At 45.6% G+C, this 22,081-nt stretch overlaps 1 protein-coding gene across 1 annotated transcript in view; it reads right to left on the bottom strand.

Annotated features, from left to right (window-relative positions):
• Positions 1 to 22,081, bottom strand: part of TNXB (tenascin XB) — a 139,380-nt gene that overhangs the window by 81,277 nt on the left and 36,022 nt on the right. The window contains exons 4-8 of the mRNA XM_078386829.1: positions 20,692 to 21,065; positions 19,849 to 20,002; positions 11,345 to 11,626; positions 7,161 to 7,883; positions 2,584 to 2,913 (exon numbers count right to left, since the gene is read on the bottom strand). Coding sequence (XP_078242955.1) covers positions 2,584 to 2,913; positions 7,161 to 7,883; positions 11,345 to 11,626; positions 19,849 to 20,002; positions 20,692 to 21,065 — 1,863 coding nt within the window. The remainder of the gene's footprint in view (positions 1 to 2,583; positions 2,914 to 7,160; positions 7,884 to 11,344; positions 11,627 to 19,848; positions 20,003 to 20,691; positions 21,066 to 22,081) is intronic.

Here is a 22,081-nt window from a genome sequence, read left to right as displayed (position 1 = left end):
CCACTAATGAACATACTATCCCATGAATCTCACTAGCAAGACTGATGGAAGGAGAGATTTGAAATGTTACATTTTTGGATAATAACTCCCAGAATCCCCCAACCAGCATGGACGCTGGCCACGTCGACTGGAAGACTCTGAAGTCCAAGAAAAGTAGTTTTTCAAAGCTCTGGACAAGGGCAGCTTTCTCCTATTGTTTCTGATAATATCTCAGGCCCAAAATTAGAAGTTCTGCTCATTAGAGGCAGAACTGCACAAAGAGGCAAAAGACCTCTCCTTAATCCAAGCAAGCTAGCTTTAAAAGGCAAAATAGGACTGTTCATCCTGAAGTAAACAGCCATCAGTCCACTTTTGTGTCTCAGGAAGTGGACTTGATCCACGAAAACTCACATGAAAATATTTGCAGTTATTCTTTAAAATGCCTTCTACATTTTTTATTTTCTGTATTTTTCTTTTGTTTTTGCCTGATATGCAAGCACAGACGAACACACATCTTCTAAAACATTCCAGAATCAGCTTGCTTCATTCTCCTTGCTACAGATTGTCTTGCTTTTGTTTTGTGATACAGTGGACCCTCGACTTACGGAATTAATCTGTACTGGAACAGTGGCTACAGGTCGAAAAGTCTGTAGGTCGAGGCTCCATTGACCTGCAATGCCTTCAAAACCGATTAATCCGTAACCAGCCGTTTTTGTTCCATTTTGGGTTTTTTTCCCGGTCTGTAGGTCGATTCTCCGGCTGCAAGTTGAACCTAAATTTTGCAGCCAGAGAAGTCTGTAACTCGAAAAGTCTGTAAGTGGAGCCGTCTGTAAGGCGAGGGTCCACTGTACTATCAGGAAGAAAACATGGCCTTGGTCTACGGGGCTGAAGGCTTGATCCCAGTTGCCAAAAGAATGCCGGTTATATAGATTCTGCCATTGCTTAAATTGTTCTATAAATTTCTTTTCATGCGACACACAGTTAATGTTCATTTAGCCAGCCAATTGTAAGCCACCTAGAGTGGTCTTAAGTGACTAGATAGGTGGGATATAAAATTAATTAATTAATTAATTAATTAATTAATCAATCAATCAATCAATCAATCAATCAATCAATCAATCAATCAATCAATCAATCAATCAATCAATTAATCGATTAATTAATTAATTAATTAATTAATTAATTAATTAATTGGGTTTTTTGACACCTCGTCGGCATGGCCTTTTTAAAATAATTAGATTCCTGTCTTTTCAATGCTTATCAATTTGTCTCATGTGCATATTTCTGACAATATATTTACTGTGTGAACAGGTCGGGTTCTTTTTTTTAAACGCTTAGCAATAAATTGCTTACTTTTTCAATGTGGAGCAACAGCCCACTTAACATCCAGAGAGATATAAGGTGCATTCACACCTAACAACTGGTGCAGCATCCATACAGTATGCAGTTATTAAAGGTAAAGGTTCCCCTTGACAATTTTTGTCCAGTCATGTCTGACTCTAGGGGGCGGTACTCATCCCCGTTTCCAAGCCATAGAGCCAGCGTTTTGTCCGAAGACAATCTTCCGTGGTCACATGGCCAGTGCGACTTAGACACGGAACGCTGTTACCTTCCCACCGAGGTGGTCCCTATTTATCTACTTGCATTTGCATGCTTTCGAACTGCTAGGTTGGCAGGAGCTGTGACAAAGCGAAGGGCGCTCACTCTGTCACGTGGATTCGAACTTACAGCTGAAGATCTATAGACCTTACAGCACAGAGGCTTCTGCGGTTTAACCCACAGTGCCACCATGTCCCTATGCAGTTATTATGGTAATCGAATTCTAATACTGCCATCTACAGTTTTACTACCTTCTCCAGTTATCGTGCACCAATGTATATGCCGATTTAGCAATTTTTTTTAAAAAACAAAATTTTAGGGCAATGGGGACCCAGAAACACAACAAAAAAATCTATTGATTTATATGCAATGATACCTGTGCATGTAGCCTACAGAATCAGTACAAATAGCAAGAAATGTACCGATTTAAATGTCAGCCACATGAATGGGCCCAGCGGTATATATACCACGTGGCAATACATACAAATATATCAATATTTTTAAAAAGGAGAGGATAAAAGATTCAAATGGTCCGTAGGCCCCAATTTAGTTTTAAAGGTCTGGCTTGCCTGGAAAAAAAAAATGCTGTAATAGCAAGAAATAGGCAATTCCTTTGACATGCAGTTTTACTCTCAGATTCCCAAGAAACGGCACTGAACCTAGAGTTCTTACACATCGCAATAGGAAAACAAAAATGCTAAAAACTGAAATGAAGAAATATCAAGTGGGTTAGAAAAACTCCTGGATACGGTCAAAATTATGTGTCCTAAGATACCCTTTGCATCAGCTGCAGAAGATCTTCTAGAGTAGTGGTCCCCAACTTTGGGCCTCCAGATGTTCTTGGACTTCAATTCCCAGAAATCCTGGCTCACAGAGGTGATGGTGAAGGCTTCTGGGAGTTGTAGTCCAAGAACATCTGGAGGCCCAAGGTTGGGGACCACGGTTCTAGAGGGAAAAGGAGGTTGGCCAGTCAGGGGGAAGCGAACTGCAGAGAGAGAGAGGTACCTGTTGATGCCTTTGTCGTGAGCGGAGCATCGTAGCGTCCGCTGGGCTTCTCCCCATGCAGCTGCAGTTCGTACTCTGTCCTGGGGCTCAGCCCCACCACGTCAACGCTCCGCTCCGTCCCTGGGACTCTGATTTCCCCAGGGGGTGTGGCGGATTTGGGGTCCCTATACTGGAGGGTAAAGCTGCGGTAGGCATTGGGCTGGGCTGACCAAGTCACCCGGAGGCTGTTTGGAGAGACGTCCGTCACCGCGAGGTCCTTCAGTGGCACTTCAGGGCTTAAGGTGGTGGTCGGGACTGGCTGGGTCTTGGCAGGAGTCGGTGATGCGGGAGCTGAAGGGAGACAGAGGTGGCGTCAGAGAGCCAGAAACATCTTTCTGGAAGATTTCACACTTTACCACATGCCCGGTTTTAATCCAGCCAGCATAATTCTCCATGCCCTGGGTTTCAAAATTAGAGATGGAAAATGTCTTGATTGCTGGGGTTTTTACAACCTCGCATGCTGCCTTTAGTAGGGTTGGCTAAGAGAGACCTTTGTGGCCTGGAGTGACTCTTAATCTATCCAGCACTAACCAATTGTTCCTTTCCTGCCTCTGGATTCAAAGAGAGGCCCACTTCTCTCTTTTCCTTTCCCTCTCTTATCATCTGTAGAAGTCTGTTGTTGAAAGCAGTCGTGTTTGTCAGTTTGCTGTTGATCTGTAAGTATTGAAACATTTTATTTTTTTCTTCTTACAAATCAGAGTAAGTTACTGAGACTAAGTGACAGCTAATGAGAAAAGGGTGGACTACTCCGGCGAAGCTATTCTGCTCTGTGAATCCCTGCAATTCTGTGCAGCTAGAGAAATTTAACCAAAAATTCGCATCTCTGCGGCATTGACAACTGTTATGAACACTATGATTTGGACTGTATTTGGAATAATGCTTCAAGTAAAATGTGGCGATCCATATCACGGATGTGAGTCACCAACACCATGTTCTCATTGTGCAAGAGGTGCAATAAACTTTGCATAGTTATTTCCTAGCTTTTATAGACAAATTACTGCTAGCTGGAATGGAGTGGATCTCTTTTGAACATCTGTGTAAGTTTAGTGTCCCCACAGTAACCACAACCTAGTTTATTCCTGCTATGGAACCAAGGCAAAAATGTGTGGTTATGAAGGCACTAATTAACATGCCAAATTCAATCATTTTACTAGCCGTGTTATGTAAAATCCACAAATTTAATGCCATTTAAATTTATACATTAAGGGAGTTTTGAATGTTTGCTCACAAAGATTTTCAAGACATAAATAGAATTTGCTGCAGCCTCAAAATATTTCCCAATCTCAGGTTTCTGTGTTTCACATGGCCTTTGCTCCCACTCGGCAACACCTTGGTGCTTTTTGGACCCTACCCCTTAATTTAGGCTTCTCTTTGGGAGCCTTTGTGATGCCAGTTAGACTTAACCCTGTGACAGATAACATTATCCTGGATCACCTTTTCCTTGCTTCAAATGCACAAAAGGCTTGGATTCATTTCTAGCGCTCTTCTCAGTTAAGAAAAGATAGAACTTTTTGTGACAGGTAAAAAGATTTGAACAATGCCTTCCGTCCCCTTGATATTCAGCTAAAAACCCAAAACATATATGCATTTCCCCTCTGGAAGAAAATGGGAATGCAGATAAGCTGTCTGAGACTTTCACCTCGACATACGATCAGTTTTCATTCTAAAAATGGGGACTGGTGGAAAGGATAGTTCAGCAATTTGCAAGTGTTTCCAAGCCCCCTTATGGACACTAAAATGTGAAAGTATAAAACACTATAAATTGCATGGTTTCTGGCTCTCTCTAGTGGCCAGTTCTGGTAAATACACACTAGAAATACATTTCTGGGTGGTTGGTTTTTTTTTCAGGCAGCAGATAAATGAATCAGTGGATACTGATCCTGCAGATAGGGATGTCCTAGTGTATTTAATTAAGTTTAGCTGAGAGGTATGCTAGCAAGACAAATCCACATCAAAGCTGGCACTTTGCATCTCCCAGAAAAAGAGGAGAGAATTTTCTATTCATTCATGCCACACAAAGAGAACGCGTCCCTGAGAGGAAAAACACACATGCGTGCAAACACACACACACACACACACACACACACACACACACACACACACACACACACACACACACAAACCTCAGTTATATAACTTATTTCAAGGCGGACACTTAAGGGCTAAGATGTGGATGGTGGCAGCAGCAGCAGCAGCAATAACAACAACAGGGTGAGCTGGTTTGACAGATGTGTAGCAAAAGCTGAAATTTCTGCCCCAAAAATGATAATTGGGGAAAAAAGAAATATTTAACTACACAGAAGCAACATGAAGACGAGTGCTGGAGGGCATGGCTTTGCCTAGAAGGAGATGACGACGACAGCGGTGAAACAGGTAGCCCGTCCGGACACTCGACCAGAGTCGGCTAGACAACAGAAAACAAAGGAAAACGAAATGCAAGGGTGTGGATAAAAACACCGTGTGACACCGAGGTACGAGCTGAGGAGCGAACATTTCAGAGGAGCTTCACATTCAGTGGGATGTGAACAGAAATTAAAACAAATCCTTAAGTTCCGTTTCTGAAGGAGATTTTGGAAAGTGCAATTTCCCCTGTTGCTAAAAACGGTGCCAGTCATTTCACTATGAAGAATCATCATCACCATCATGCGCCATCAAGTCCATTCCGACTTACGAAGACTCATTTTCAGGGCTTTCAAGGTACAGAATAAACAGAAGTGGTTCGCTCTCTGTTCTTCGGGTTCTACAGCTTGCCCTGAGCTACGCAGGCTGGCTCTATTTGTAGAAAGCCCAGTAGGGAGTCAGACTCCCAACCTCTGGCTCCCAACAGCCAGATACCTAAACTGCTGAGCTATCCAATCAGCAGGGTTAAGGATAATGGATACAAAAATTACCATTATTTATTATAGGGAAATGCAGATCCTCACAGGATGATTTGGGCCTAGTTTGTGTCTTAATCTACCCTACATAGTTTTGAAGATAACAGGAGAGGACACCTTTAGTGGGGAAGCAGGGTAAAAATGTAAAAATTAACTACTTTAGTTACAATAGGAATAACAAGAATCAAAGGCTTCTTATAAACTGTAAATAATGTGAACTAATAGAAATAATAATAGTTATGGTTGTTGTGGGTTTTTCGGGCTCTTTGGCCATGTTATCACCTGGCAGGACAAAGTTCCAAGTAGAGTAGTCCTAGAACGAGTTGGAATTTTCAGCATGTATACATTACTGAAACAGCGATGTCTACGTTAGCTTGGGCACGTCGTGAGAATGGCTGATGGTCGGATTCCAAAGGATCTCCTGTATGGAGAATTAGTGCAGGGAAATCACCCCAGATGGAGACCACAGCTGCGATACAAGGAGATCTGCAAGCAGGATCTGAAGGCCTTAGGAATGGGCTTTCACAGATGGGAAACCTTGACATCTGAATGTTCAGCCTGGAGGCAGGCAGTGGAGCACGGCCTCTCCCAATTTGAAGAAACCCTTGTCCAGCAGGCTGAGGCAAAGAGGCAGTCCCGAAAGCAGCCAAATCAGGGAGCTGGACAGAGGGGACAGACTGTATTTGTCTTCAGTGTGGAAGGGATTGTCCCTCTCAAATTGGCCTCCTCAGCCACACTAGACGCTGTTCCAAATCCTCCATAAAGAGCACGTTACCATAGTCTTTCAAGACTGAAGGATGCCTAACCTGGCCATGTTCTTCAGAACACAGCCAAAGAGCCCAAAAACCCACAACAGCCATTGGATCCTGGCTATGAAAGCCTTTGAGAATACAAGTGTGATTATTCTGATACTCTTGATAATAAATTATACCTGAAGATTGGAGGGAAAGTTTTTTAAAAAAAATTATTCTAGAGTTTAGTACTCTGAGCTGTGAAGGTCTCTCTTACACCTCCATTCCACATAAATGAAAACTCTGTCCACCCTTGGAGATAAGGCAGTTAGCAATTAGCCTTTGAGAATACAATAATAGTTATGTTTGGGCCCTGAAACTGCATCTATAATACTTTTCTAAACTAACTTTCCCAGGTCTTGAACAGTTATAAACAATTTTAACAAAAAGGCTACACTACTCCACTTGTTCCTTTCTTGTTTTAGCGCAGGGGAAGGTGTGAATTCACCTCTAGGAACAGTTCAAGCAAGCACGGACTACACAGAAAAGGGCTGCTGGCAAGCAGGTTCTCCTGCAGGACGTAGCATGTAGCAAAACACAACAGTCTGAACAAACTTCAGTGCTGAGCATTCTTTGGATAAGGAAGACAAAGGTAACGTCGGAGACCGACACCTGCGTGAGGGACGATACAAGAGGAACAAAAACAACATTCTTTTCAAAAAGAGAAAGGTGGGTTAGAAGATGGGTGTCCAAGCGCCTTCCTGGAAAGTGTGAAAGCAACATGGGGTTAAGAGTTTGGCCGCAGGGGTGTGGGTGCAACGTGAACTCAGTTGGTCAGCAACAGGGATGAGGTAGGTGGGTGACGACAACTCAAGCAGAAGACGACAACAAACCAGATGGGAAGAGACGGGGTTCCTACCAACCCAGGTACCTGTGGAAGTGATAAAAGAGTACGACTTAGAGGAATGTCCTTTCACCACACCGTGGATCTCCACCTGGTAGGTGGTGCCCGGATCCAGGCCGGTGATGACTGCCATGGACGTGTCTCCGGGGACCACGACTTCCCCTCCTGCTCCATCCTTGGTGTTTCGGAAGCGTATCACCACGTTGTCCGAGACCCCTCTCACGCCATCCAAGGACACTTCGATGCCATCTGGAGAGCTGGTGATCACCGATGGTTTGGCGTGCTCCGGACGGAGGTAGCCCTCCGAGTAGACGCTCTTGGCTCCCCCCAACACGGGGGAGCCGCTTGGGGGGAACATATCGCTCGTCTCCTCCACAAGCCGCTCCTTGACTCTCTCTTGGAACTCCTTCGGCTTCCATCGGACAAGGTAGAGGTAGATGTCCCTGGCCATCGCCTCGATGGTCCGATTGCCCTGGGCAGGGAAGTTCGTGGCCCGGAGGTAGCTCTCCAAGCGCTCGAGGAGGGTCCCGTTGTAGGAGGAAAGCTTGTCCGAGATGTTCTGCGTCATCTTCCTCAGGAAGAGCTCCTTGGCCCTTGAGGTGGAGTTGAAAGGGCTGGGGCCCGGCTGCGACCCGGTGCTTGGCTTCCAGTTTTCAGGTTCAAAGGAGGAGGAGGAGGAAGCGCCAGGCTCTGGCTGGAAGGAGGGGGACGGTGTTGAGTAGCGGCGGACGGGTTGCCTTGGAGCTAGTGCTGGTGGGATCAAAAAGGGAGGCAGTTACATCAAAGGACTGGATGGAAATATGCTAAGGAGGTGAGATACATGGACGTAAGGAACACCAGAGCTTAGAAAAAGCTACTTTTTTTCAGACTACAACACCCATAATCCTCCAGCCAGCATGGCCGATGGCCAGTTACAGTCCCAAAAATGTAACTTTTCCAAAGATTGGTGCTAAAAACTAAAGTCCAATGCCTCCGTCTCCCTACTCTCTCCAAATCAGCCAATCCCATAGCTTGGCACCGTTGGGTTTTCTTCTCAGCTGTAACAGAAGGGAAAGAGTTAATCTGAGACCCCCCTCATACTGTTGCCGTCTTGGTCCCACCGCCACGTGCCTGATCTTCAGAGACCTGGGGGCCCAATGGAGAAAGCATAAATAAGGGATGTGTTTAGAGTGGTAGTAAGGTTGGCCGCCTTGACACCAGACGTTCCTGCAGAAAGGAATGAGATAATCCTAGAGTGGAAAGGAGAGAAAATTGTAATGAAATTCCTGTAAGGAATAAGAAAACAAAACAAAAAATTAGTCAGTCTCATCATCTTCATTCAATGGCTGTTTCACACACTCATTCAGCTTCCATTCAGCTTCCTGACATGCTCTTCTGTTATCCATGTCTTCATCCTAGAAGCAGATGCGACCGATAGAGTCCAGAATAATGACGGTGGAATCCCAGCACAAAGGAATTCAGGGGGAGTTGTCATTTTCTGAAGGTGCTAAAAAATAATTATAGGAGGCACACATCCTTCTACAGAACGACAGCCCCCACCGGTCCTCATGGGAAGTCCTGACACGAAAAAACCAAATGTAGAGATATCCAAAATGTAGATTTTGTCTAAAAGCTAATCCGTACTAGCATCCTATACAGTACCTGCTCTGAAGACTGGGGAAATGCCACTGAGAGAAGGGGCCTTTACTTTCTTATTCAGAAGATTTCTACTTCCTATTCTCTGTACAGTATTATGGGAACAGGGGGGATATACATTTGCTTGTCTAGCAGGAGCACAAACTATGGCCCATAGGCAGCAAACGGATGGTTGCTAAGCAGTTGAGATGGGTATTGCATGAGGATGTGGTGGGAAAGGGTCCATTCAGTACTAAACGGGAACCCCCATTCTTGTTTCTGATCAATGACTGGAGATAAGAGTGATTTGAAGGCATTTAATGTTTAAATGTCCTGCTCTTTTAAAATCTTAAAGGTATTTATAGGCCAGCGCCTTTAAACTAGTCACACAAGGAGAAGGCATGGAAATGAGCCTCTTGTATTTTAAAAGTTTGTTCTTTGTTCTGCTGTTTATTTGTGTGGTTCAGAGTGAGAGGAGGAAAACCATGGACACCAGCCTGAGCTCACGGGAGGAAAAGTGGAATATAAATGTAAGAAAAAATATAGACATGCAGAAAACTAAGCTAGATGGGAAATCAAGCTCTGGGGGGGGGGTGGCTAGGGGACAGGCACAGTGTCCACACTCAGCATGTCTCAGACACAGCAGCTGTCAGTGCAAAAATGTTAAGGAAAAGGCTTGAGGAGAAAGTTTAAAATTGCCTAATGGTACTAGTAAGTTTGATTCTTGAAATTATTAGTTAGAACTAGTTGGACTTCTTGTTCAACTACAACTCCCACAATTTCACAGCTGTAGCATTCCAGGAGTTGTAGTCCAAACATGTAACTTTCCCAGCCTCTGCATAAAAGGGATATAAGGAAGCAGAGCTGCTGTAAAACATATAAAGCTTTTGCCAGTCAGAGGATGCTTCTTCCAACAGACAGACAGTTGTGCACTTAGGACCAAAACACCCATTCAGAGAAGTCCATTTGTAAAAGGAGTGCTCACTCAAGTGACAAAAAAGGTGTAATTGTGAAACCGCATTAAAGAGTGAAGCTGGTGGGTATCCAGATTATCTCTGGGATAGAAATAGTGGTTTCCATTGCATGTCTAATTCTAGAATTACAGTGGTGCCCCGCATAGTGACGTTTATCCATTCCAGAATTAACGTCGCTATCCAGATTCGTCGCTATGTGGGGGGAAAACGTTTAATGCGTTCCTATTGGGGAAAAACTCACCGCTATGCGGGGAATCCTCCATCCGGCCGCCATTTTTGCTGCCCGGTAAGTGAGGGCAGGGCGCGAAAACGCTGCGGGTGGCCATTTTGTGGATGCGGCGGCCATTTTGGAACCGCCGATCAGCTGTTTAAAAAACATTGCAATGCGATAATCGGTAAGCGAAACGCTTACCGATCATCGCAATGCGATGTTTAGGCACCTAAAACATCACAATGCAATAGCAAAAAATGGGTCGCTATGTGGATTTGTCGTTAAACAGTGCGCTCGTTAAGCGAGGCACCACTGTATATATAATAAAAGGAATCCAGTCGCTGGGGAGAAAAAAGATGTAAGAGCAGGAAATCTCATTTGTCTGAACTTGTGTATCGTGCATCGTTCTACATAATTCAAAACTGTAAACCAGTATGTTGTGGCGTAGTGGATGCCTAAATGATCCTACTGGAAAGGCACTGAGTTTTAATGCTCACCCTGCTGCTTTTAAGAACCTGAACTGACTTTTTTTTGGGGGGGGGGAATGGACAAATTCAAAACAGACAGATTGGTTTTTTCTAGCCCTACCTAGAGGTGGCAAGGACTGAATTTGGGACCTTGCATGTGCAAAACAGATACTCTACCACTGACCTGCCCTTCTTCCGACAGGGCTGCTCCTGAAAAGAGCAATTGTGAGCTGAATTCTCCTGCACCTCACCTGTACTTACAGAAGCAGACGCTGAAACATCATGCTTTTTCATCTCCTGTGCGGACGCCACAGCATTGTGGGTTGTGTCCCATCTCCTGCCTACAAATTGCAGTGAAAGGGGCAGGAGAAATTGCCGCAGCATTGCCATTTTGTGTGGGGATCCTTGTGTTATCTCCTCTAGTTCCATTTCTCCTGGATCCTAGCTTACCTAACCAGGGTCTGGAATACAGTGGTGCCTCACTAGACGATTGCCTCGCGGGGCAAAAAACCTGCAAGACGATTGGTTTTCGTGATCCCTATGGTGCTTTGCAAGACATTTTTTTTCCCCGAGACCCATGCTTCACAAGATGAATAAATTTCATTCGTCTTGTGAGGTTCTCATAGGGAAACTCGCAGGATGATTTTTTCACAAGACGACGATTTTTGCAGAACAAATTAAAATCATCTTGTGAGGCCCCACTGTAATTCTTTCTTTACACTACAACTCCCAGTACTCCCAGTGCTCTGGTGACCATGCTACCTGGGAAGCTGAGGGAACTGTAGTCCAAGAAAAGTAACTTCTCCAGGCACTGCATCCTATGTCCAGAAACGGGCGGCTAAATGCCTGTTAAGAAGCTGATAATCCAGCGTTGCTCCGGTTACCCCACGCCAGCTGAAACAACGGCAAGCAAGAACTACACAGCTTTTCACACAAATGCCCTACCAGTAGTGCTGACGACAATGCTGGTGGCTCGGCTATTCTCTCCTTTCTGGCGAGCGATGAGGGTGAGGCGGTATCGGGTGTTGCTCTCCAGGTCTGTCAAGGTGACGCTTTCTGGGGTGGCTGGAAGCTCAATGCGTTTGGCGGCTTGAGCGGGCCGAGGGGCACCCACCGGGATGTAGCTCAAGATGTAGCCGTCAGGGGGAGAGCTGGGAGGTTCCCACTGCAAAGTCATGGAGTCTTCTGTCACCCGTGAGGACTGTAGGCCATAGGGAGGAGCTACCCCTAGGAATAAATATATAGGAGGCAATCTGTTGGAATGGGAGTGAGAGGAGAGCCAGTTTGGAAGGGCAGGAAAAGGGCTGTAGAATGAAGCAATGCTTGGAAAAGGCATTTAATGTGGAGTGCTTACTCTAAGAATATCCCACATAGACAGAATAGATTCTGGGAAGTGAAGTCTAAAAAAGTAACATTTCCAGGCTCCAGAATTAAAGTAGCAAGAAGAGGTGGGAAGAGATGATGTGACAGAGGGCTTTAAAATTGAGAATGAGGAAGGTGATATTTTGAGGAAGAACACAGCAGGATGTACGGACTGTTAATGTGACTTAAATTGGGTGACTACAGTGACGTGGTGGCGCTGCGGGCTAAACCGCAGAAGCCTATGCTGCAGGGTCAGAAGACCTGCAGTCGTAAGATCGAATCCACGCGACGGAGTGAGCGCCCGTTGCTTGTCCCAGCTCCCGCCAACCTAGTGGTTCGAAAGCATGCAAATGCGAGTAGATAAATAGGGACCACCTCGGTGGGAAGGTAACAGCGTTCCGTGTCTAAGTTGCACTGGCCATGTGACCACGGAAGATTGTCTTCGGACAAAACGCTGGCTCTATGGCTTGGAAACGGGGATGAGCACCGCCCCCTAGAGTTGAACATGACTGGACAAAAATTGTCAAGGGGAACCTTTACCTTTACCTTTAAAGGGGGTGACACGCAGGAGAAAGTGGCCTTTCAGATGTAAGAAACTGGTATGGGCAAACATGGTTCCCTGCTGGACCAATTAATTTAATAAATTAGGAAAAGGGATCGATTTTTTATCTCACAATAGACTAATTACTGTTACATAACAGCACTGATGTTACCTGTCTGTCATGGGTTTGGAGGGAAAGTTCCATCCTATGGGGAGTGGAAGGCGGGACATCAGGAGGAGGGGCTGTACTGTATAAATATGTGATGCGTGTGTGGTGAGGAGATGCTGAGACAAACACTGAAAGACACTGGGTTGTGACGAAGCAGCAGCTGGGAAGAAGAAGCTGTTGTGGGAGTCTGTGTGTCAGACAGGGTACTACTGTGTGTCAGAGTACCAACCTGATAGGTTCAGGTGTCTGTTGGTTAGCCAGAACTGATAGGTTCAGGGTCTGTGCTTCAAGTTAAGGGTTCTGGGTGAACCAAACTGTATGCTTGTATGAGTGAGAATAAGCCACGTTACTTTATTTTATTCACCTGATTGTTTATTTTTCCCTGTGTGTATTTAAATAAACCTCATTCTTTTTATTGTTTAAAAATCCATCCCCGGTCTGTGTGACTTATTAAAGGGAATGGTTGGTGGCAGCTTAGTGTAACTGTGTGACATATCCCAGTAGGTCTGGGTTTGTCATATTGATAACAACCTGAATAAAATACACAAAACCAGTTATACATACCATATAATACTTACTTAACCTTACACTCTAAGTTAACCATAGCAATTATGCATTTAAACATTTACCATATATACAATACATCCATTTACCTTTATTCATACAAACCAATTCAAAACAGGTACATTTTACTTTTTGTCATCATTATATACACATAGTCCATGTTCTTTCGCCGTCTTCATTCTTCAGGTCTTCTTGATAAGGCGTCAGCAACACAGTTCACTGACCCTCTGACCACCTTCACTTCAAAGTCATAGTCCTGTAGGTTTAAAGCCCACCTCATAAGTTTGCTATTGTGGGTTTTCATTGTCTTTAACCATTGCAATGGTGAATGGTCAGTACACAGAATAAAATGTCTTCCCCAGATGTAAGGCTTGGCCTTCTGGATCGCGTAGACTATGGCCAAACACTCCTTCTCCACGGTTGCCAAATGTCTCTCACCTTTTTGAAGTTTCCTACTCAGGTAGGACACTGGATGCTGGTCACCATTCTCATCCTCCTGGCACAGAACTGCTCCTACGCCGCTGTTAGACGCATCGGTGTAGATGATGAACTCCCGGTCGAAGTCTGGAGCACGCAGGACAGGATAGTTGATTAACGCCTCCTTCAACCTCTGGAACGCCGCCTCACAGTCGCTGGTCCACGGGATGCGGTCATCAGCCCTCTTCCTCGTCAGATCGGTCAGCGGAGCCGCAATCTCGCTAAACCTCGGGATGAACTTTCTGTAGTAGCCCACCAACCCAAGAAATGATTTGACTTTTTTCTTGGTGTTGGGTCTAGGCCAATCACGAACAGCTTCTATTTTGGCCTCCAGGGGTTTTATCATTCCTCCCCCTACCATGTGACCCAAGTATTTTATTTCTGGGCTACCCAGCTGACACTTGCTGGCCTTTACTGTTAGCCCTGCTGCACTTACCCTCTGCAGCACTAACTCCAGGTGTATCAGGTGATCTTCCCAGGTATTACTGAAGATCCCTATGTCGTCGATGTAGGCCACTGTGAAGTCACTGAGCCCTGCCAAGGTCTGGTCCATCAGCCTTTGGAAGGTGGCTGGTGCATTTCTGAGACCAAAGCTCAGGACTCGAAACTCATAGAGACCAAAAGGGCTGCAAAAGGCAGTTTTTTCTTGATCCCTGGGATCAATTCTTAATTGCCAATATCCCTTTACCAGGTCCAATGATGAGATGAACCGACAACCCCCTATGGTTTCAATCAGGTTGTCTAGCCTGGGCATTGGGTAGGCATCAGGAGTGGTTACACGGTTTAATTTCCTGTAATCAACACAAAACCTAATGCTCCCATCAGGCTTGTCCACCAGGACTATCGGAGAGGACCAAGGACTAGAAGATGGGACGATTATGTTCTCCCTCAGCATCTCGTCCAGCTCCTTCCGCACCTTGTCCCTATAGGGTCCCGTTACTCGGTATGGGGATACTGCCTGCGGGGGTGCATCCCCTGTATGGATCCGATGCATCACTCCCTTCACTATCCCCGGCTTGTTGGAAAACACCTGTTGATATTTACTAAGCAGCATTTTTAGTTCTTGCTGCTGGTCTTGGGTGAGTGCAGGACTGATCTTTACCTCCTCTGGGTTGTATTTTACTTCCCCTCTACCCTCCCAGAAGGGTAATTCAGCTTCCTCACTCTCAGCTGCTTTTATCGCGAATAAAACCCTCTGTTCCCCTCTGTAGTAGGGTTTTAGGGCATTCACATGAACCACCCTCCTTGCTTGGTTCTCCTCCTGCTCTATCAGGTAGTTCAGGTCTGACATCTTGGAAATGACCCTATATGGTCCTGCCCATTTGAGCTGCAGTTTATTCTCTCTGCAGGGCCTAAGCCAAAGCACTTCCTCCCCTGGGTCAAAGTGTCTCTCTCTAGCTTTGTGGTCATACCATGTTTTCTGTCTGACCTTCTGAGCTTGCAGGTTTTCTGCTGCCAGCTCTAGATTTCGCTTTAGGTCATTCTTCAAGGTGTCTATGTATGTCACAACGTCTTGTGGGTCATCCTGGGTGATCTGCTCCCAATCTTGCTTGATCAAATCAAGGGGCTCTTTCACCCCTAAGTGAGCAGCAAACATGTCAGAGTGACCCCTTTGTAAGATCATGGGGCGATCCTTTTCAGGTACCACCAGCTGACTTCTGATCCCATCTCCCCCTTTTGAGATATTCCTCAGGGTTTCTCTATATAAAATCCCCTTTTTCTCCAGAAATCTCACTGGGGTTTCAGGTGTTAGCTGGGCGTCAGTCACCTGTTCAAAACACTTTTGGAGAGTGGCGTCTGCCTTTTGCTCCTGTCCAAATCTGCTGTCTGTGGTTAAGGTTTCCACCACAGCTTCTGAACTCCCCTCTGCCTCCGTCTCTGGCTCATTATTACCCCCCTGAACTGTCCCTGTGGTGGCTTGTGAGCGTGTAATCACTAGCACCCGTTTCACATGTTCAGCCAGGTCATTTCCCACGAGCACGGCTGCTGGCAGAGTAGATGAAATCGCTAGCCGCCAATCTCCCCTCCAGCCTTGAAAGTTGACAGGTACCTCTGCTACTGGCAGAGAGATTACCTGCCCCTCAATCCCTGCCACCTTCATGCTCTCATTTGGGATTATAAACTCCCTAGGGATGATATCTGGATGGCACAGGGTTACCTGGGAACAAGTGTCCCGCAGCCCCCTATACTGACGGTCAAGTATTCCTACGTCCACCCCGGCTGTCTCAAACAATTGAGAATCTGTTTTCACCAGCAAGCAGCGTTTTACCTCTAGAAGAGGACCATTTTCCTCAGCCTGATCAGCAGAGGCAGCTGTCCCAGACTGAGTAGCCATGGCAACAGGCTCCCTCTGTGACACTGAGCCTTGCTCTTTCTGGACACAGAACACAGCTTTTGGCTTGGTTCCACTAGACTCCTGAGGCACCATTCCTTTTAGCTGCTTTAATTTCTGACACTCTGAGATTAGATGACCCTTTCCCTGACAGAAATAGCATTTTCTGGTGTATTTTGATTCTCTCTCATCTTGTTTTGGTTTTCCCTCCAAAATCTGAGGTCTTTGTTTCATGTCTGAGGGCTTCCCTTCACCATGGGCCCCTCCCCCTTGCTGGCTTTTCCCTGGTCCCTGAGAGTACTTGCTGTAGGTTTCTTTGGGTTTACCCACAGATTTCCCCTCACCCAAGGGCCTTCTTATTTGGGAAATAAAATCTGCGATCTCTGCGGCTGCTGCCACAGATTTCGGTTTCCTTTCCCTCACCTGGAATTTCAATTCCCCATGCAGGACTGAATAGAACTGTTCCAGGGCTATCAAGTCTTTAAGCTGCTCATAGGTCTCTATTCCCTCCTGCGATAGCCATTTCTCAAGCAGCCTCACCAATTGGGCCCCCACTTGGGTAAAAGTCTGCTCTGGCTTCTTGGTGAGGGACCTGAACCTTTGTCTCAGCTGCTCTGCATTTATCCCATGTCTGGCAAAAACCAGTTTTTTAAACTCTCCAAAATCTTTCATCAGTTCCTCAGGCATCTCGGCATAAACCTCAGCCAGGCTACCACTGATTAAAGATCGCATGATGGTCATCTTCTCAGTTTCCCTCACTGAGAAGTCCACAAACGCTCTTTCCACTAGGGAAAAGAACACCTCGGGACAATCTCCCTTGTGGTACACAGGGAATTTCTTCAGGTCAGCCTTAGACAGTTGGCCTCCCTCAGAATCCCTATTATTATTATTGTTCTGGTTCATCAGTTCCAGTTTTCTTAATTCAAACGCCATTTTCTCTCTCTCCAATCTTTCCTCCCTCTCCATTCTCTCTCTCTCTAATTCAAATTGCCGCTGTTTCTCTCTTTCCCTTTCCTCCATTTTTTCTCTCTCTAACCTTTCCTCCACTTCAAATTGCCTCATCCTCAGTTCATGCTGTTGGGCTATGAGCAATTTTCTAAGTTCTGGGTTCTGCTCTCCTGTGCTGTCACCCTGCACTGAGCCAAATTCATCCTCAGAACCTTGGTCAATCTGGGGGTCTTTCACTTCACTCATTTCTGCTACTTGGCTTCGAGTCAAGGGCATAACCCCCCCTCAGAACAGGCTACTTTAAAAAGTCAAGCCTCAGAATAAAACGACCACTTTTTTCCTTTTTGCCTCAGAACCAGCTCTCCCTAGAGATTGCTGCTGTTCTTCAGCACTAAATTGCAACAGTATCGAGTCAGAGCCTACCCCCCTCTGCTGGGCCTCTCAGCTGGCAAGCTAGCTCGCTGTTGCTATGCAGTTTTGCCTCAGCGTTTTCCCGCCAAAACTAGGCTGCCTCAGAGCACCTTAATCTAAGTCTCCCCAGTTGGCACGTTCTTCTACTAGCGCACCTCCCCGTGAGGTACACCTAGAAGATTACCTACGCGCCTCAGACTGTCCCTGACTAGACCCCCCTTGCTCTGGGCACACTTGCCAAGGCTTTGCTGGACCACTGGACAACTGGACCAGTCGTATCCCACACGCTGGACACCAATCAATATGACAAACCCAGACCTACTGGGATATGTCACACAGTTACACTAAGCTGCCACCAACCATTCCCTTTAATAAGTCACACAGACCGGGGATGGATTTTTAAACAATAAAAAGAATGAGGTTTATTTAAATACACACAGGGAAAAATAAACAATCAGGTGAATAAAATAAAGTAACGTGGCTTATTCTCACTCATACAAGCATACAGTTTGGTTCACCCAGAACCCTTAACTTGAAGCACAGACCCTGAACCTATCAGTTCTGGCTAACCAACAGACACCTGAACCTATCAGGTTGATACTCTGACACACAGTAGTACCCTGTCTGACACACAGACTCCCACAACAGCTTCTTCTTCCCAGCTGCTGCTTCGTCACAACCCAGTGTCTTTCAGTGTTTGTCTCAGCATCTCCTCACCACACACGCATCACATATTTATACAGTACAGCCCCTCCTCCTGATGTCCCGCCTTCCACTCCCCATAGGATGGAACTTTCCCTCCAAACCCATGACAGACAGGTAACATCAGTGCTGTTATGTAACAATTACATTCCAGGAAGAGGTACTTAAAATATAGGTTCTCTTAGTCACATGCTGCAAAAAACATATAAATGCATTTGTGCCGAATGAGATATCTATAATTGTTCTAGGCTTAAATGGCTTTATAACTTTGCCACTTAAGGTTCCTTAAAGCATTTGCTTTCCATTTTGTGTCGAATTCAAGATTTTGTTTTCAAACTTAATAGACCAATACATGTATTGGTCTATACAATATATGTATAAGTGTCCTGATAATAAAATAGCAATTGTGTGCCCTCAAGTCAATTTTGAATTATGGTGACTGTTTCCATGGTTTTCTAGGCTGGGAGTCCTCTGAAGTGGTTTACCATTCCCTTCCTTTAGGGACATCCTGGGGCTGTGCAGTTTTCCTGAGGCCATGCATATTGGCTCTCAGAGATGGGCGCGAACCGCAGTTCGTCAAGGTTCAGTGGTTCAGCTGCTCAGCTGCTCAGTGGGTGCCCCCACTTCCTTTGCCCTGCCTCCTCTGGTGGCCAACCACTCAGAGGCAGTGGCATGTCTTCCCAGCTCTACCGCCTACAAATCTTGCCTCTGCATGGGCACTCACACGACCAGAGGAGGCAGGAAATGCCGGGGCACCCGTGGAATAGCTATGCAGCCGAACCATGCTGAACTGGTTCATGCCCATCTCTAGCTGGCTCTTCTCCTGGGATACTCAGTGGAAAATTGAAGTCCAAACCTCTGGCTCTGCAGCCAGGTGGCCAAATCATTGAGCTATCCAGCCAGCTATAAGTATCCATAGGTAAAGGTAAAGGTCCCCCTTGACATTTAGTCTGCTAGTGTCCGACTCTAGAGGGCGGTGCTCATCCCCGGTTCCAAGCCGTGGAGCCAGCGTTTGTCTGTAGACAGTTTCCGTGGTCACGTGACCAGCGCGACTAGACACGAAACGCCGTTACCTTCACACTGAGGTGGTACCTACGTGTACATGCTTTCAAACCGCTAGGTTGGCGGGAGCTGGGACAAGCGACGGGCGTTCACTATTCCGTCGCGTGGATTCGATCTTATGACTGCTTGGTCTTCTGACCTTGCAGCACAGAGGCTTCTGTGGTTTAACCCGCAGCGCCACCACGTTCTGTTATAAGTATCCATACCCATACATAAACATGGAAAGTAAAATTTTAAGACAATTTTATTGTCTTTCATTCCGTACGGTATCATGCCCGTTGATGGCACAGGCATGAATAAAGAGAGAGAGAGAGAGAGCGATCAGGAAATCATACTCATCCTGACAAATGATGATAACCACCCAGAAAGAGACTGGATCATGTGACAGGTTATGATTTTGGTCTCAGAGCAATCTTTCTTCACCACCTCACAACCTCTTAATCACCTCCCGCTCCCCATAAATCAATTTTTAAACAATGAAGTAAATGTTCCGGCTGGGGGCAATCTGAGGGTTGTAGTTTCAACTAACTAACTAACTAACTAACTAACTAACTAACTAACTAACTAACTAACTAACTAACTAACTAACTAACTCACTCACTCACTCACTCACTCACTCACTCACTCACTCACTCACTCACTCACTCACTCACTCACTCACTCACTTACTCACTAACTAACCCTCTTTCCAGATCTGTGTATGAAAAGTACACAGGAAAGGAATTTATAGATACGCCCACCATTTTGGCTAAAAAAAAGGAAGAAAGAAAAGAAGAAGAAACAATCCAGGTCACAGGTAGAGAAAGTCAGGAAGAGACAGAGCGAGACAAAGGGATCCTCATACATGCAAATATATACACCGCTCTCTTCAGGTTACATACGTGTACGCACGGTCTGGGTGACAGGGGGCCCGTAGCGCTGTCCTTTTTCCGTCCGAATGGTCACGACATATTCTTCCCCAGGCTTCAACCCTTTTCGTTCAAAGACGGTCTCAGAGCCGGGCAAGCGGATGGATTCACCGTCCTGACGTTCCTTCTGTGGGTTGGAGGCAAAAGCAGGTGCAGAGTGGACTCAACGCATGAACAGGAAACAACCCCCATGTGTAACAATGAGTGTCTAGTCAAATCATCGCACCTATGATTGTTAACAAACCACTGAACACTGATTAATTCACTCACTCATTCACCATTTCTGTGAGCCCAATGTCTAGACCATAAGAGGAGGGCGCTTGTATCATTTCTGCGTATAGTAAATTGCTCGGGCTTTCCTTTTTTAAAAAGCAAACTCCCTTAAAGGGAGAAAAATTCTTGCACTTCTCTGTATTGGGGTATTGTGGGAGCTCTCCTGCACTTGTAATGCAGAGAAAGTGGGGTTTTCGGAGGCAACGGGCTGTCCGGTTTTGTGTGAGACATTACCTGTTCCTTTCCATCCTTAGTACAAACGTCTCTTTCTCTTAAGGATGATAGGAAACTAAACTCTAGGAGGAAAGACTAAAAGAATTCAGCATGCTTAGCCTGGAGAAAAGGAGACTGAGGGAAGACAGGATAGCTCTGCTCAAATACTCAAAAGGTTGTCAGAGGAGGGGCAGGATCTGCTCTCGAATCATCTCAGAGTGCGGGACACGTAATAATGGGCTCAAGCTACAGGAATCCAGATTTAGGCTGGATATCAGGAAAAACACCTTAACTGCTAGAGCAGTATGGCAATGGAATCAAAGACCTTGGGAGGTGGTGAGCACTACCAACACTGGAGGCGTTCAAAAGAAAATTGGACAGCAATTTCTTTTGATCTGCTTTGATTTGTATTCCTGCATGGAGCAGAGGGTTGGACTCGATGGTCTTATAGGCCTCTTTCAGCTCCATGATTCGATGAGTCTTTTTCTCTCTCCCTTTTCTCTTACTCTGTATTACACATCCATTCCACACACTTTCTCCCCCCCACACAATTCCTGCAGAAGCAATTTTTCCATACAAATATCCAGTTACCATGGGTACCACATGGACCTCGTAGCCATCCACAGAAACCTCTGGGCGGTTCCACTCCAGACGGAAAGATGTTTCATCTCGATGTGACACGTGGATGCCAATGGAGGGAATCTCTGTTTACGCCGGGAGAAAAATTGGAGAGGGGAGAGGAGGTTAAAGACATTGTATTTCTGTCTGCTTCTTCTCATATAAATCCCCTTTACAAGCCTCACTAAAATGGTTCTCTCTTGGACAGTGTCACACTTGGCTGCCGGAAGCAAAGTCATCAACGTGTCTGTCTCTTTGAAGTCAAAGTACATAAAGCAAAGCGTGCTGCTTATATACCGCCCCATAGCGCTTCAGGCACTCTCTGGGCAGTTTACAAGTTAATTACGCAGGCTACACATTGCCCCCCCCCCAGCAAGCTGGGTACTCATTTTACTGACCTCGGAAGGATAGAAGGCTGAGTCAACCTTGAGCCCGCTACCTGGGATTGAACCCTGGGTCGTGAGCACAGTTTTGGCTGCAGTACAGCAGTTTAACCACTGCGCCACGAGGCTCAGTTATACATAGTACAGTGGTGCCTCGCTTAACGAGGATAATCCATTCCAGCGAAATCGCTGTAGAGCGAAATCCTCGTTAAGCGAAATAAAAAAATCCCATTGAAACACAATCTCATGATATTCAGTCCATCTTCTAGCCCAGTATATCAGACCTGGGCAAAGTGCAGCCCGAGGGCCACATACGGCCCGCGAGCCGCTCCTGTCTGGCCCACGGACAGTTTTGAACATCAAAACCATTTATAGCTTTTTGTCTAAAGTTGATCATTTGCTTATCTTTAACATACTAGAAAAAACTCTTTAGTATTTGTGAAGATTAACAAGTTTAAAATAAAAACAATTGTAACATCTCTGTTTTGTTTTATTTTTAAGTAAAGTTGGTTCGGCCCCCTGCTCCAATTTCAAGCTGGGAAAAAATAGACAAATCTCTAAGAACAGCTAGATTTGTTTACAGAGAACTGGAGATTTGTGTGACTCTAAACAGGTCTTGCACTCACAGTCTCTCATAAGATAATTACAATTTCTTTATTAAAAGGAGGCCTTTGACAAGGCTTAGGGTTGCCAGATGTCAGAGTTTCAACCCTCCTTTG

The sequence above is a fragment of the Pogona vitticeps genome, chromosome 2, assembly GCF_051106095.1.
Source record: "Pogona vitticeps strain Pit_001003342236 chromosome 2, PviZW2.1, whole genome shotgun sequence".
NCBI classification, from domain to species: Eukaryota; Metazoa; Chordata; class Lepidosauria; order Squamata; family Agamidae; genus Pogona; species Pogona vitticeps.
This window is presented reverse-complemented; position numbering and strand designations above follow the sequence as displayed.